The sequence below is a fragment of the Cyprinus carpio genome, chromosome A11 (assembly GCF_018340385.1).
Source record: "Cyprinus carpio isolate SPL01 chromosome A11, ASM1834038v1, whole genome shotgun sequence".
In the NCBI taxonomy this organism is placed as follows: Eukaryota; Metazoa; Chordata; class Actinopteri; order Cypriniformes; family Cyprinidae; genus Cyprinus; species Cyprinus carpio.
In genome coordinates this window covers 4,311,047-4,324,860 of record NC_056582.1, presented here as the reverse complement: position 1 = coordinate 4,324,860, position 13,814 = coordinate 4,311,047, and the positions used below count along the sequence as shown (strand labels likewise).

General features: G+C 33.2%; 1 protein-coding gene across 3 annotated transcripts in view; it reads right to left on the bottom strand.

The window, feature by feature from the left end:
- The window catches only part of LOC109085112 (tubulin polyglutamylase TTLL7-like), an 81,771-nt gene that overhangs the window by 31,107 nt on the left and 36,850 nt on the right, over positions 1 to 13,814 (bottom strand). For all 3 annotated transcript variants that reach the window (XM_042765967.1, XM_042765968.1, XM_042765970.1), the window contains one exon: positions 1,433 to 1,527. In XM_042765967.1, the coding sequence (XP_042621901.1) occupies positions 1,433 to 1,527 (95 nt within the window). The remainder of the gene's footprint in view (positions 1 to 1,432; positions 1,528 to 13,814) is intronic.

Sequence of the window (13,814 nt, the reverse complement as noted above, 5' to 3'; positions counted from 1 at the left end):
AGCGAACATACACAACATTCCCATAAAAACACACAATCCTCACATACAGACATACAGTTTAGGAACATTTCAGGTTAAATAAAATTACTATAATAGAAAACATATTGAAAAAAAATTGTATTACCCTCAGTATTCACAGTAATGTAACTTACTGAAACATACAAATGAAGTGTATTGGGTGATCAAACAGCACAGCAATAAACATTTAACTAAGAATATACAATTAGTTCAAAATTATAGCCATAAGACCATAAATATCTGAGACTAGTGGGATTAAACCATTTGCTCACCTTGCTATTTCTATATGCTTCAACTCATATCATAACCATTTAAATTCTACTTAAAAGGATAATGATAATTTGCTGTTAATTTACCCACCCTCAGGCCATCCAAGATATAGGTAATGTTTTTTTCTTTAGTAGAACAGTAAAGTTTTTAGGTGAAAGCGATGTCCTTGGCGATTCATGCACTGCACGTCTGTGATTGCTGGTTTTTGAGAGTCAAAAAAAAAAATACATATACAGACAAAACCAAATTAATATGCGCCCGCACATACGGTACGTCATTATGCGTCAGAGGAAGTTCACGCTCCATTGTCATGAACACGCTAAAAACCGTTTGGCCAGGCTGTGTATTAAATGTAATATTGTTATAAATAATATTAATTTTCTTGCAGAGACTGATCATTTCACTTCATGAGACCTCAATATATCATCAGGAACCACAGGCATTAAGTTGGTCTTGTATGTATATGTTTTTTTGACTCTCAAGAACCGGCAATCACAGATGTGCAGTGCATGCACCCTGAGGGTTAGTAAATTAACAGCAAATTTTCATTTTTGGGTGAACTATCCTTTTTTAAACTCAAACATAAATACACAATTTCCAAAACAAAATGAAGCAAGCAATAATGTTTTGTGTCAGTTTAAGGTTTAAATTACAAAACAGGTGATATGGTGCTCAAAACTTTACAGTATTGTGCCATTTTGTGGTTGTCAAATCTTAGCTTAATTTCTCCTTAGTTAAGAAACCTGTATAAATTGATTTCATACATCTACTAAAAATCAGAATCAGTTGCATTACAGTCACTGCAAAATGGCTCAGTTCTGTGAAAAGTTAAATAGTTAAAAAAAAATTGGTCTGGCACTGAAGATGCCACTTGTTTTGATATTTTGTCATGTAAACCTGTGACCTTCAGATATTTTTAACTGTGGCTTAAGTGTCCAAAAATTCTTCTTTCTAATCAAACAGTAGCAAAAACAAGTGCATGGACCCATCAAAGAGTTTCAGGTAACTTCTTAGTGGAGATCAAGGAATCAATATTTTCTAAAACACTAAAGACTGGTGGACAGCTGGGAATGGAGAGTGAGTTTTCTGATTAACTCTTTCTTTCTCTTTCTAATGGGACTCTGGAGAGAGTATCTCTTCATACCTGATGTTGAGCAGTTTCAGGGTGTTGAGCAAAACCCCCTTCTTCACGTCGTAATCAATCTTTTGATCTGTACCAAAACTCGGCGCACGATTGATCTGTAGAGGAAAAAAAGAGAGATGTTTGTGTTTTCATATTGTATTATTTTTTCGATTTCATCAAAAACCTGAAGCAATATCAATCTTTTAAGAAGGACTGAGAAGCCACATAGAAAGCAGTCACTGTTACCCATTACTGAAATCACAGGGCATCAGCTCCCTTAAAAAAACTAAATCTGATTTAGTGTTACTGTTATTCGGTGTTGGTCAGTTATTCAAGAACCCATTCATTCTGATTTGTGAACCAACTCAAATTTATTAAAAAAGGTTAGACTCAAATAAACATGTCTGGTCACAAATCAGGCAACATTGCTACTTCTCTTATAACCTCATGAACGCACCAAGATTTTGATTATATACTGACTTAAGTTTTAAGTTTTATAAGACTTGGAATAAGTACACAGGTTTTATGGGCTTTTTTCATGTTTTTGTATGATTTTTGAAAGCTTCATTGTCTGCTCATTGGAATGGCATGAAAAATAAAGCTTTGAATATTGTTCCCCGGAAAAAAGAAACTCACATAGGTTTCAAACAACATGAGGGTGAGTACTGTAAATGATGACCGCTATGTAGTGAAGCACTGCATTCAGGTCAAGAGAGACACAAGTTCAAACAACTGCAACTTTGATTTTGTTTGCTGTGGAGCTTTCAAAGCATAGCCAGTGATTACCAGACAATTGACATGGCATATCAGAGCACAGGTGGTGCCATTAAGAAGCCCGCACGTCTAGATACATTGGGTTGTGACACAATGTCAAAGGCATATCATGACCAAAAAATAAATAAATAAGAAATGATGCGTTCCGTAAAATCATGACCACAGCTTGCTTGTTATGAGACAAACAAATCTGTTGGTGTTCTTTGAATATGAAGTCTGATTGGGAAAGACATTTAGCGAATGTGATCAGTCAGGCAACAAACCAACCAGTCCATTATGCTGAATGATGCTGATAGACGTCACCACTTGAACATCCCAATCTTTTCTTATCTCACACGAGGAATCTATTCAAGTGCTGCCACTCCGTGGAACTCTGACAGCTGACTGGGAAAGAAATCATCACTACATGCAAATATATATCACGTGATCCCTTTCATTTTTGTCATTACCCAGTGTGATAATCAGGCATTAACGCTTTCTATGTCTCAGATCAGCTTTGTTTGGTTCGCATTGGCCAGAATAATGGCACGATCTAAACACATGAAAACAAAAGCTTTGCATTCTGGTTTACATATTTGTTTGAATTAAATCATTTATAACCATTCAGAATCATTTGAGCAGTTAATTAGAGATAATTGAGCAATAGAATGTCTTTCCGTGCATTAGTATAATCTGTCACATTCCTGCCAACACAAGCTAATTCATCAGATGCCAGAGTTATTTTCTCTGTGGAACTGAAAAAATAAAAATAAATAAATAAAAACCTGCACAGGAAATGAGACCAGCTCAAGATATCTGCACAATCACTGTGATGTATGGTAATATTCATTCATAACATTTATGTTCAGTGCTGATTTGTATCCAAAAGCTGACCAGAAACTCAAATCTTTTGTTGTTCATATTGTTGCAAGGACAGATGAAAAACTAAAATTCTAGAAATAAAAAAAATGAAAAAAGTTTTATCAGGCACTTTAATCTTTAACAAACTTTAAGTCTCTTATGATCACCTAAGCTGTATTTATTTGATCAAAAATACACTAAGACTAGTAATATTGTATATTTATTTACATTTAAATATATTTGAAAATGTAATTTATTCCTGTAATGGCAAAGCTGAATTTTCATTACTCCATTCTTCAATGTCACTTGATCTTTCAGAAATCATTCTAATATGCTAAATTGGTGTTCAAGAAACTTTTTTTTGGTAACCATGATACACTACAATTCAAGAGATTAAAAAAGAATAAAAATATTAATAATATTTTTATCAGAAAGGATGCATTAAATTGATTAAAAATGACAGTAATAAATAAATGCTGATTTCTATTTCAAATAAGTTATTTTGAACTTTCTATTCTTCAAAGAATCCTAGAAAAAGGGTATCATGTTTTCCACAAAAAAGCAGTAAAAACATTTAAACTTTTATAATAATAAGAACCATAATTAATAATTGAGTACAGATAATAACTGAGCTGCAAATCAGCATATTACAATGATTTCTGAAGGATCATGTGACACTGCTGGAGTTACGACTGCTGAAAACTCAGCTTTACAATAGCAGGAATAAATTACAATTTTAAAATATATTCAAATAGAAAACAGTTCTTTTAAATAATAATTTCACAATAACACTGATTTTACTGCATTTTTGATCAAATAAATGCAGCCTTTTAACCCGTAGTGTATGTTGTGCATTTAACAGACCTAAAGCAAGAAAGACCAAAAAATAATTTCAACATTAATGCAAAAAGTGTTACAGTAGTTGGAGGCAACAGAAGAAGAAAAAAAAGAAAAAAAATCATATAAATTATTTGTACCTCAAATAGAGAACACCTTGAAGGAATAATATTATTGCTTTATTACTGTTTCATTATTACAACTGAACAGTTTTCTCCTTCATATATGGTACTATTCTTTTATCTGTCACAAATGATGTGTTTAAACAAAATATATTAATTATCCGGTAAGTCAACTAGACACTTCGGTAAAGTACTGTTTATGACATTTTATAAATGATATATGAACATTTAACTTTTTCTTAAATCTTAAAACCTTGTTTATGCATGCCTTTTGATAGGACATGATTAAAGGAATACATACAAGGCAGAATTTTGGGGAGAACTGTTCCTTCAGCTACTAAATCCATTTATCAGCAGGCAAGTATCCTGGAGGGTTTTCTTCACCTCAGATAATAATATGCTCTTTTGTATTCCACCCATGACAAACTCACTCTGCTGCCAGCTCCGATACGGCAAAAATGAATTTTGGGTACAGCTTTGCACATTACAGTTTGTAACACAGCATTAGCGCTTCATCGTCAGCAAAGACAAACGGTTGGAGAAAGATGGCAGCCACAGAGAGAGATGACAGCAGACACAGCCGCCCCTCACTGGGCTCTTAATAGAGCTGCCCCACTCGGATGTTAATCTGCCTCAGAAAGGTGATCGCTTAGGAGAGGACCGTAAGATAATATTTACATCACAACTGAGCATCGCGGGGGGGTTGGCAAGAGGGGCGGCTAACGGTGGACTGAATCAATGAATTTACTGTACCAGTCGTAACCTTAGCAGCAGTAGCTGATCTGGCTCACGCTTTCTTAGCTCTCCGAGCTGGGCCACGTCACCCCTCACTGGGTTGATGCCCCGCAGATGGCCCGACTCACAAAGCAACAAAGACCCCTCATCAAGATCCGCCACGCAGGAGTCCCGCAGATTTAGGATGTCAGCCATGTTTTGCAGTTTTTTTCTTAATAATTTAATGCTGTTTGATAATAATCATTCTGACGCAAGTAGATTTTACAAAAGCTCCTCGACACCATCAAAAGATTTGACTGATTTTTCATTTACACACCTTCTTTGTGCTTTTACTAAGACTTGTGGTGCAAACGTGGTGTCAAACTACAGGGAATCCAGCTGTTTTGAGATTAATGAATCTCTGTAGAGGCGCCATAAGATCTAAATTGTGACTTTAATGTCACGACTTTTAGCGCTGGTTGTCCATATGCTAGTGCAGTCTTAAAAGATGACCAAAAGTCAAATTATAGCAGATGTACACATTTCAAATTTACGGGCTTTCCCTTCCTGGAAATTTTTTTTTAAAAATAAATCAGGGGATATTTTTAGTCTATTTGGGAATTTTTGAAAACATATATTTTCAGCTTTTGTTGGCTAATCCAGGGTTATTATAATTAACTTAAGCAAAAGCCATTAATATTGTTTAAAATAAACATTAATGGGAAACAAATATAAGATAATAAATAAAATGAAATAAAAAATGGAACTTATTTTATTGCAGCTAGTTGCCAAGGCAACAATTCCCATTTTGTTTAAAATAATTAAAACAAACCATGACTAAAACCTTTATAAAAACTATATAGACAGAAAAACACTTTTGCACATAAAAGGAAATGCTATAACAATTTTGGTCATAGTTAATCAAATTACATCAATACACAATTTCCCTTAGTTTTTAAAAACAACTAATGCAATGTAATAACCTCAAGTAACCTCAACGTTTTGGTGTATCGATGGCCTGACAGTAATCCAAGAAACCACACCGGGGGGGATTATGATTTCAGTGTGTAATCATTCCAGTGAATATTATGCATTTGAATTACATTTACATGGATTTGAATTATTTGCCTTCATGTTGTATATATTGCATTTATACAGTGCATAAAAATATATAGGTAACACTTTACAATAAGATCCCATTAGTTAATGTTAATTAATGTATCAACTTGAACAATGAACAATACATTTATTATAATATTTATTAATCTTTTTTAATGTTAGTTAATGAAAATACAGTTGTTAGTTCGTTAATTCACAGTGCATTAACTAATGTTAACAAGAACAACTTTTGATTTTAATAATGCATTATTAAATGTTAAAATTAATATTAATAAATGCTGTCTAGTATTGTTCATGCTTAGTTAACTAAAGCAGCTAACTAATGTTAACTAATGAACCTTCTTGTAAAGTTACCAAATATCTTTATGATTTTTATATCCCTTATGAAATATTGGAATACTTCTGGTGAGAAAATAAGGAGTACATTTATGAATGTTTGTGTGCACTTTAAATGTTCAGATGTGATAAAAATAAAAAATAAAAAATAAAAAAAATCTCTGGAATAGAAACATTAATGTGAGAATAGTGTTAAATAATCTATATAATATTCAAAATGATGCAAAGTGCACAATGCATCATTATGCAGCACTACTGAATACACCATCACATGCATGCGGCATCGCAACAACGTCAGGATAAACAAAACAACACTTGCTCGAATTCTAAGTGTGCTGTACACGCAGGAATACTGATCTGAGTTCTGCTAATGGAGCAGCTGTGGAGAGAGACATGTGGATCACATTTCACAACCTTATCAATCACTGTTTTGTTCTTTTGTCGCATTTGGAGAGGCTGCTTCCAGCAGTGAAACCCAATCAGCGTTTCTGTGTGTGTTCAGGGCCAGCCACTGACCTCACCCCCTATCTGAGATTCCCAAACACACACAGACTGGCATACTTCTTAAAATAAACACCCAGTTGATAGAAAGATTTATTTTAGAGCATGAACCAGGACTTTACTTCATTTTTGTTTTGTTAGTTTTTTTGTTTTTTTTTCTCTGTGACTGCATTAAAAATGCTAAGTAATTTAGTTTGTTCAGATATAGACAGATGAGTGGATCACTGTAATATTTTTTTAATAAACCTAAAAAGAGCAGTACTACAGAGCAACACTGCCACCTAGAGATCCCACTCACTGAACCTCAACTTTTATGACTTAACAGTAATTAAGGGCATTGAAAATCAAATAGAGAAGTGTGACAGCTAACTCATGCAAGGAAAATCAAATTATCCCAACAGTGAATGTGCTAGATAAGTGTGTATATGGACGCATATATGGAAAAGCAGACTTCTCACATCATGACCCATGTGTTGCATAATTTATGGTCATCCTGTGAGAAATCTTGAAGAAGTTGGTGGTTTTAAAATTCTGTTTCATGCATGAATTCCTAATGTGTAAAACCAAATTCATACTAGTTAAGAAAAAATGAAAGCATTTGGTAGAATTTAAAAATATTTTTAAACTACCAAATAAACCAAGTGTTTTTAAAGTTCTTCTGCAATATTTTATGTTCTTCAAAAAAAAAAAAAAAAAAAAAAAACTCTTTGTGCTGTCATAAACTTCTCCAGACCAACAAATCTAAATTAAAAGGGTGTTTAACCCAAAAATGACAAATTGTCCTGATGCTGTTTTTTCCTTTGTTTTTTGTTTTGCTTTGTTTTGTTTCTTTTTTTTTTTTTTTTTTTTTTTTTTTTTTTTGCTTTGCTTTGTTCTGAATTGTTTTGTTTTTTAACAGAACACAAAATAGAAATAACTGATAGCATCCAAGGCTGTCCAGCACCAAATAGAAAAATCATTTTTTTTAAAAAGTCTGTTTCTCACACAAAGCTATAACATGGTTTCACAAAATGACAAACTATCCTTGTATGACAAGAGCTACATTACAATTACTTAAAAAAAAAAAAAATTTGACTCTTGTGTTTCATGAAAAAATAGCAGTACATGGGTTTGGAATGGCATGAAGAGTTATTCCTTTTGATTTAAAGTCTTCTTGAGTCTTCTGATTCAATGAAAAACACTGTAGCAAAAGGAGCATTAGGTAAGATGAACATGCTTTCGACCATCTTGGGTGTGCAGCTGAGCACTTGGCAAACACTTGACAAGCACTTCTGTCCCTGGATGCTTGCTGCTTCTCTAATGATTGTCAGAACACCAACTGCGTCAAGGACACAACCTTCATAAGAGCTAAATACAAAATTAATTCAAATTGTTTTATTTTTCTACTTTGTCCTTATTTCAGGTACAGTCTCTACAGTAACACTGTACCCACACAGAATCAGAGAGCCAGAGCAGAAGATTGGTTAAGATTACTGCTAGTGTATTTCTGTTAGTAAAAATGGAACTGGAACACAAGCAGCATTAGTGTGAGTGGGAGACAGTATCTTTACTTTGTGTATACGTTTGTCCACTGAAATAAGCTAAAGCTGAAAAAAATTATAATAAATAAATAAATAAAAATCACCCTTTGAACATCTGGACACTTCTTAAAATTTCATACATAAAGCAAAAATTTGCAAAAACGTTTTTTTTTTTTTTTTTTTAGAGGTACAGTAGGTTAAAATATGTTTACACATTTATATTTAGTTTCTGTTTTAAATTACAAACAAATAAATGCATTTGTATAATGTTTCATCAAAATTTAATAGATTGTCTCACTGAAGTTACAAGTGTTCTAATTTTTTCTAAGTTATATTTTACATTTCAAATGATTACATATAGTTCTAAATTATGAATATATTTCACTTTAATATATGCCACTTAATGGAAGTAAAATTGTGAGTGATGTTTAAACGATGTTTCAAACAATGTCTTCCAGGCTGGCACATTATGCTATAGTAAAGACACTTCACCTTTCACATTATCATTTATTTAATTACATTGCTATATGAACAATAATAATTAAAATAATTTCAATAATCAATATTTATTTTTATTATTTTAGATTATTTTTGCCGTGCTTTCAAATCAGATTTAATTTTTTATTTGTAAAGTACTTTACACAATACACATTGCTTCAAAGCAGCTTTACAGATGTTGATATTTCTAACATCTTATATTCATGCCTTCGTTGCATTTAGCAGATCATAGCAAGGTGATAATATAGTTTACATCTTGCGACGATACAAGCAATCAAGCAGCTATGTTTGAGATAGAAGTATGCTATATATACATATATATATATATATATATATATACACACACACACACACATGTGTGTATCGCCCTACATGAGTATAGTTTATGTATGTACATGTGATGTACAACTTTATATAGAGAGCTGTGCAAAATATAGCTTGTAAAGACGTAAAAAAATAACACCGTATATATTGCTTTACGTGAGCAGACTGTATATTTGCAAATAAGATAATATATCCAACTTTTAATATACCGCTGGGTGATAATCCAGTTTATATTTCTCCTACGATCAAGTTGAGCAATCTGGTTGAGATTTGCTATATAGTACATACAGTCACTTAACATGCTTGTCACAGTGTATTGTGGGATTGCCTTCTTAATGAGGGATACATTCAATGCTGCATTTACCTCTAGCCAAGTAGTAGGCAGCATAATGTTGCCACTTACCTTTTGAAACATCTGTCTTTCGGAAGCACCCTATGTTGCCTTAAAACACTTTCTAGATATGCAGCTCACTAAGTTTGGAATAGAATATCATGCATGCAGACACTAGTCTACTCGTTGAAATAGGCAAACTGAGAAATCATGTTTCCCCCCCTCTCTCTCTCTCTGTCGCTGTGCCTTGCATTATTCGTCATGCCAGCTTAACGGCTCCAGTGTGAGCGGTTTCTGGAAAGAAAAGGGGGAAAAAGACAGACATGGCCTGTGGGGGGGGTGGTAGTGATATCAATGTTGCACCACAGTATTTCACTAATGGCCATTCAAGTCCCTCAGATGCTTCTGTCTGACCCGTGGAGTGGACGAACCTTCCCAGCAGCCCTGCGAATGAGCAGCGCCCAGATTAACATGTTAATGATGCGCTCTGCTGAAGACGTGGACAATGCTGCCTCGCCACGTCTAGCAGATGATGGGAGGCGAGCTAAAGAGAGTGAGGTTTCTCCGGTTTCCATGTTTGTGTTCCTGCTCGTATCAATGGCTCAAATGTTTTGAATGTCAATGGAAGAAGAATAAAACCCGCAGAGAAGATAAAATCAGTACAAAAGCCTCAGAACATTAGACGTTGGGTCAGAGCTAAAGTGCTTCTGCAGCCTGTGTATGTGTGTGTTTGAGTGAGTGTGAGCCATCTTAGCTGTACGTGTTCAAATGTGAGTTAAGTGTTTATTTAGCCAGTTTGTGTTTTAAAGGCATGCTTGAAATAGATCCATTTCACATTGAGTGTTGTTTGAGTTAGTTTAGTTTTTGTGAGTTTTCACGCACATATGTGTCATTTTAGTTGGTTTACATTGGAGAGTGTATGTTAGTATTTCTATGATGTGTTTACATTATTTTAATGATGTTCTTGTGTAATTATTGTATCTGTATACCTAATTAACCCATATTTTAAGGTAAAATGTGTATCAAAATCTGAAAAAACCACAATGATGAAAATGGTATAAAGTAAAAATTATATATTTTTCAATTCTATTACACATGTATTTTCACGTATATGCATTTTATATATTTAATTTTGTGTATAAAGACCCATTCATACTGTGTGTGATTTATTAAGCATAAATATTTTCACTGCACTAAAAGCAGTTTAAAATATTTGGAAATATTCACTTTGTATTAAGTGTATCTTTTTTCTACCAGCTATTATAGTTACAGTATATTTATACAGTATATATGAACCTGAAAAGAAACATCTGCAGCCCATTAAGCACTAAGCAGCTTTACAGAGAACACTGCCATAAAACCCTCAGTGATCAAGCTAAAGGTGACAATGGTGAGGAGAAACTCAATAGAAAGCTACAACAATACGTAAAAAATAAATAACTATATGCAGATTTGGTTTGTATTTTTTACTGTTAAAAACGATTCCTGTCAATAAAATAAAATAATCACAATTAATTTGTCTTTAGAACTAGTCTTTAGAAAGCAGAATGCAAAAAGCATTAAATACATATTTAATAGCATATTTTTAGTGAATATTTTAACTTTGACAGCCCTGAAAAAAAAAAAAAAAGTGTTTTGTACAATTTCAGTGGTAAATTTAGCATCCCTTGCTGCACCCTGGAAGTCCCTTAGTATGAAAACCCTTGTTTTAGTGTTTATGCACAGTTTTAAAAATGTGCATGTTAATGCGCACGTATGTGTGTGTGTGTGTGTAAAGAGGTTTTAAATTAAGAGGTTACATCTTACTTTTTTGTCGCCAGTGTCTTGATAAAAAAATCAGAAGACCTGCAGATGCAATGAAAACTGAATAAATTATAATTGTAGATGAATCATAACAATTCTGCTTCAAAGAAACAAATTTTATAGAATATCTGATAAGAGTGAGCCATCAAAACTAAAATCAAATATAGGCCTATGAAGGAAGTTGAAAGAATACCATAGCGGACAATTCCCAATATTTATCCACTTTTGAAACTTTCATAAGAGAACAGACAGCAGAAAATCACACCTCCTGCCTCTCTCCGTCAGACACTGCAGTGTGGATATGTGTCTTGACTGATCACTTGAAATCGGAAATAAATGTTCGCTCAGTAAATGTAGCGTGAAAAAGAAACAGCTTTTTTTTCTCCCTCAGTGAGGAGCTTGTGGGATGTTAATTGATGGGAGTTTGTGGCGGCTGCTAGTAGCACTGAGGGATCATTATCACTGGAGCTGAACGACTGCATCTACCACCACAGTTTGTGTTCTCCTCCCAAAACCTGCAAAGAGACACGCACAGCGCCGGAGAGCTGCCGGGAACGTCCGTCGCTAAACGTTAGACATTCTTTAAACCTGCAACAAACTTTCACAATGACTTGACTTTGAAAAAAAGTAGTTAGCATACTTGCATTGAGCTGTGCTGCTTATGTAGAACATAGAAGTTCAAATATAGCCTGAAACCTGATCCAATTCCACAAAATTCCGAAAGTGGCAAAAAAAAAAAAAAAAAAAAAAAAAAACACACACACAACAAATTTCAATTACTCACCTTAGAAAAAAATTAAAAACTTTTTTTTGGATTAAAATCCATTATTCATTTCTTTGATATAATACTTCCTCCTCTCAATTAAATATATACTGTCTCAATTTAAAAAGTGGCAAAAAGCAAAAAAATAAATAAATAAAAATCTTAGCCATGAAGGAAACTGACTTCTCAAATGTTTCAAGTGTTTTTCAATAAAAAGCTGCAGAATAAAAAGACCATGCCAGATAACAAATAAAAAATATTTTTTTCAATAAATAAATAAATCCAAACTGAAACCTGATCCTATTACCTCAAAAATATCTCCTCTCTAAAGTTTACATTTAAAAAAAAATTATAATGTAATAAAATTATAATAAATACAATAAAATAAAAAATAAAGTACAAACAATTCTGAACTACTGTACCCCAATGATTTGACTTAAAATAATAAAATTGAAAAACATTTTCACTTTTCTTTCAGAACCATGGCCTAGCAGTAACCACATATGTGCCATACACTTGTGGTGCTCACATGGAAGTTGTATGTTTGAATCCAGCTTGCAACATGTTTTCATTCCCTTAATAAAACCCCTTAATTAAAAAAGTGTGAATTTTCCAGTTTCTAAAAAAGACCAAATTATTCAGAGGATTTAACCAATGGCCAAAACTAAACAAATAAATAAATAAATAAAAAAAATAAAAAAAATCCTCCCATGCCATTTTACATTCTAGAATGGGTTAGTAAGATGGAAGCTGCAGCCAGAACTTTTGGGTTAAAAGATTTAGGTCATGCTTTAACTGCCACACAGAGGTGTGGGCGATCCAGAAAACCTGACATGGAACTTTCTGGGCTAGCGAACGGCACATTACCCCACATGTCAGTGCACCAGCATTCCTGCATCCTAACAGTCTTAACTCACAGTCCTGACCTACATTTCTGCAGCGTGTCTGTCAAACGGAGGAAAGAGGGGAGAGAGAGTCTGCTCTTGCTCTGGTGTAAGCAAACTCAGCCCTGTGTTTATGCTGAACGTTAGTTCTGAATACGTTCCTATTTAAGCATTTATCCTTGCCGTTGTGCAGGAACCCCACTTCAGATGTTAAAACACACAAGGTGGCCGAACTCCTAAAGCCAAAAGTGTTAAAATTAGCAGGGCAGCCAATATAACAGAGAAAAATCAATTATATAAAAATAATGCTTTTAAAAAAGTATGCATTTAATCATGCCCATTGGCCAGTCTGTAAATTACATAATAAAGAATTTAATTCCAAACTCAAAGTAACACATTATTGAGAGTCTGCAAACAACATGCTTCATCAAAATAACTTACTGTGGACAGGCATTGCAAAATGAGCAAAAAAATAAATAAATGTACAGTGTTTTTAAAATAAGTCTTGTATATGAGCACCAAGGCTGCATTTATTTGATTAAAAATACAGTAAAAACAGTAATATTGCAAAATATTAGGGTTTTTATATTAAATATAATGTTTCTATTAAATACTAAATATAATGGTTCTTATTATTATCAATGTTGAAAACATTGCTGTATAATATATATAAATCCTGATACTTTTTTCAGGATTCTCTGAAGAATAGAAAGTTCATATGAATAGCATTTATTTGAAACAGAAATCTTTTGTAACATTATAAATGTTTTTACTGTCACTTTTGATAATTTAATGTAATGCATCCTTGCTGAATAGAAGTATATGAATGGTATTGTATCACAGTTTCCACAAAAACATTAAGCAGCAGAAAACTGTTTTCAACATTTATAATAATAATACAAGTATTTATTGAGCACAAAATCAGCATATCAGAATGGATTCTGAAGGAACATGTGACACTGAAGACTGGAGTAATGATGCAGAAAATTTTGCAACAAGAAATAAATGACATTTTACAATTTATTCGAATAGAAAAC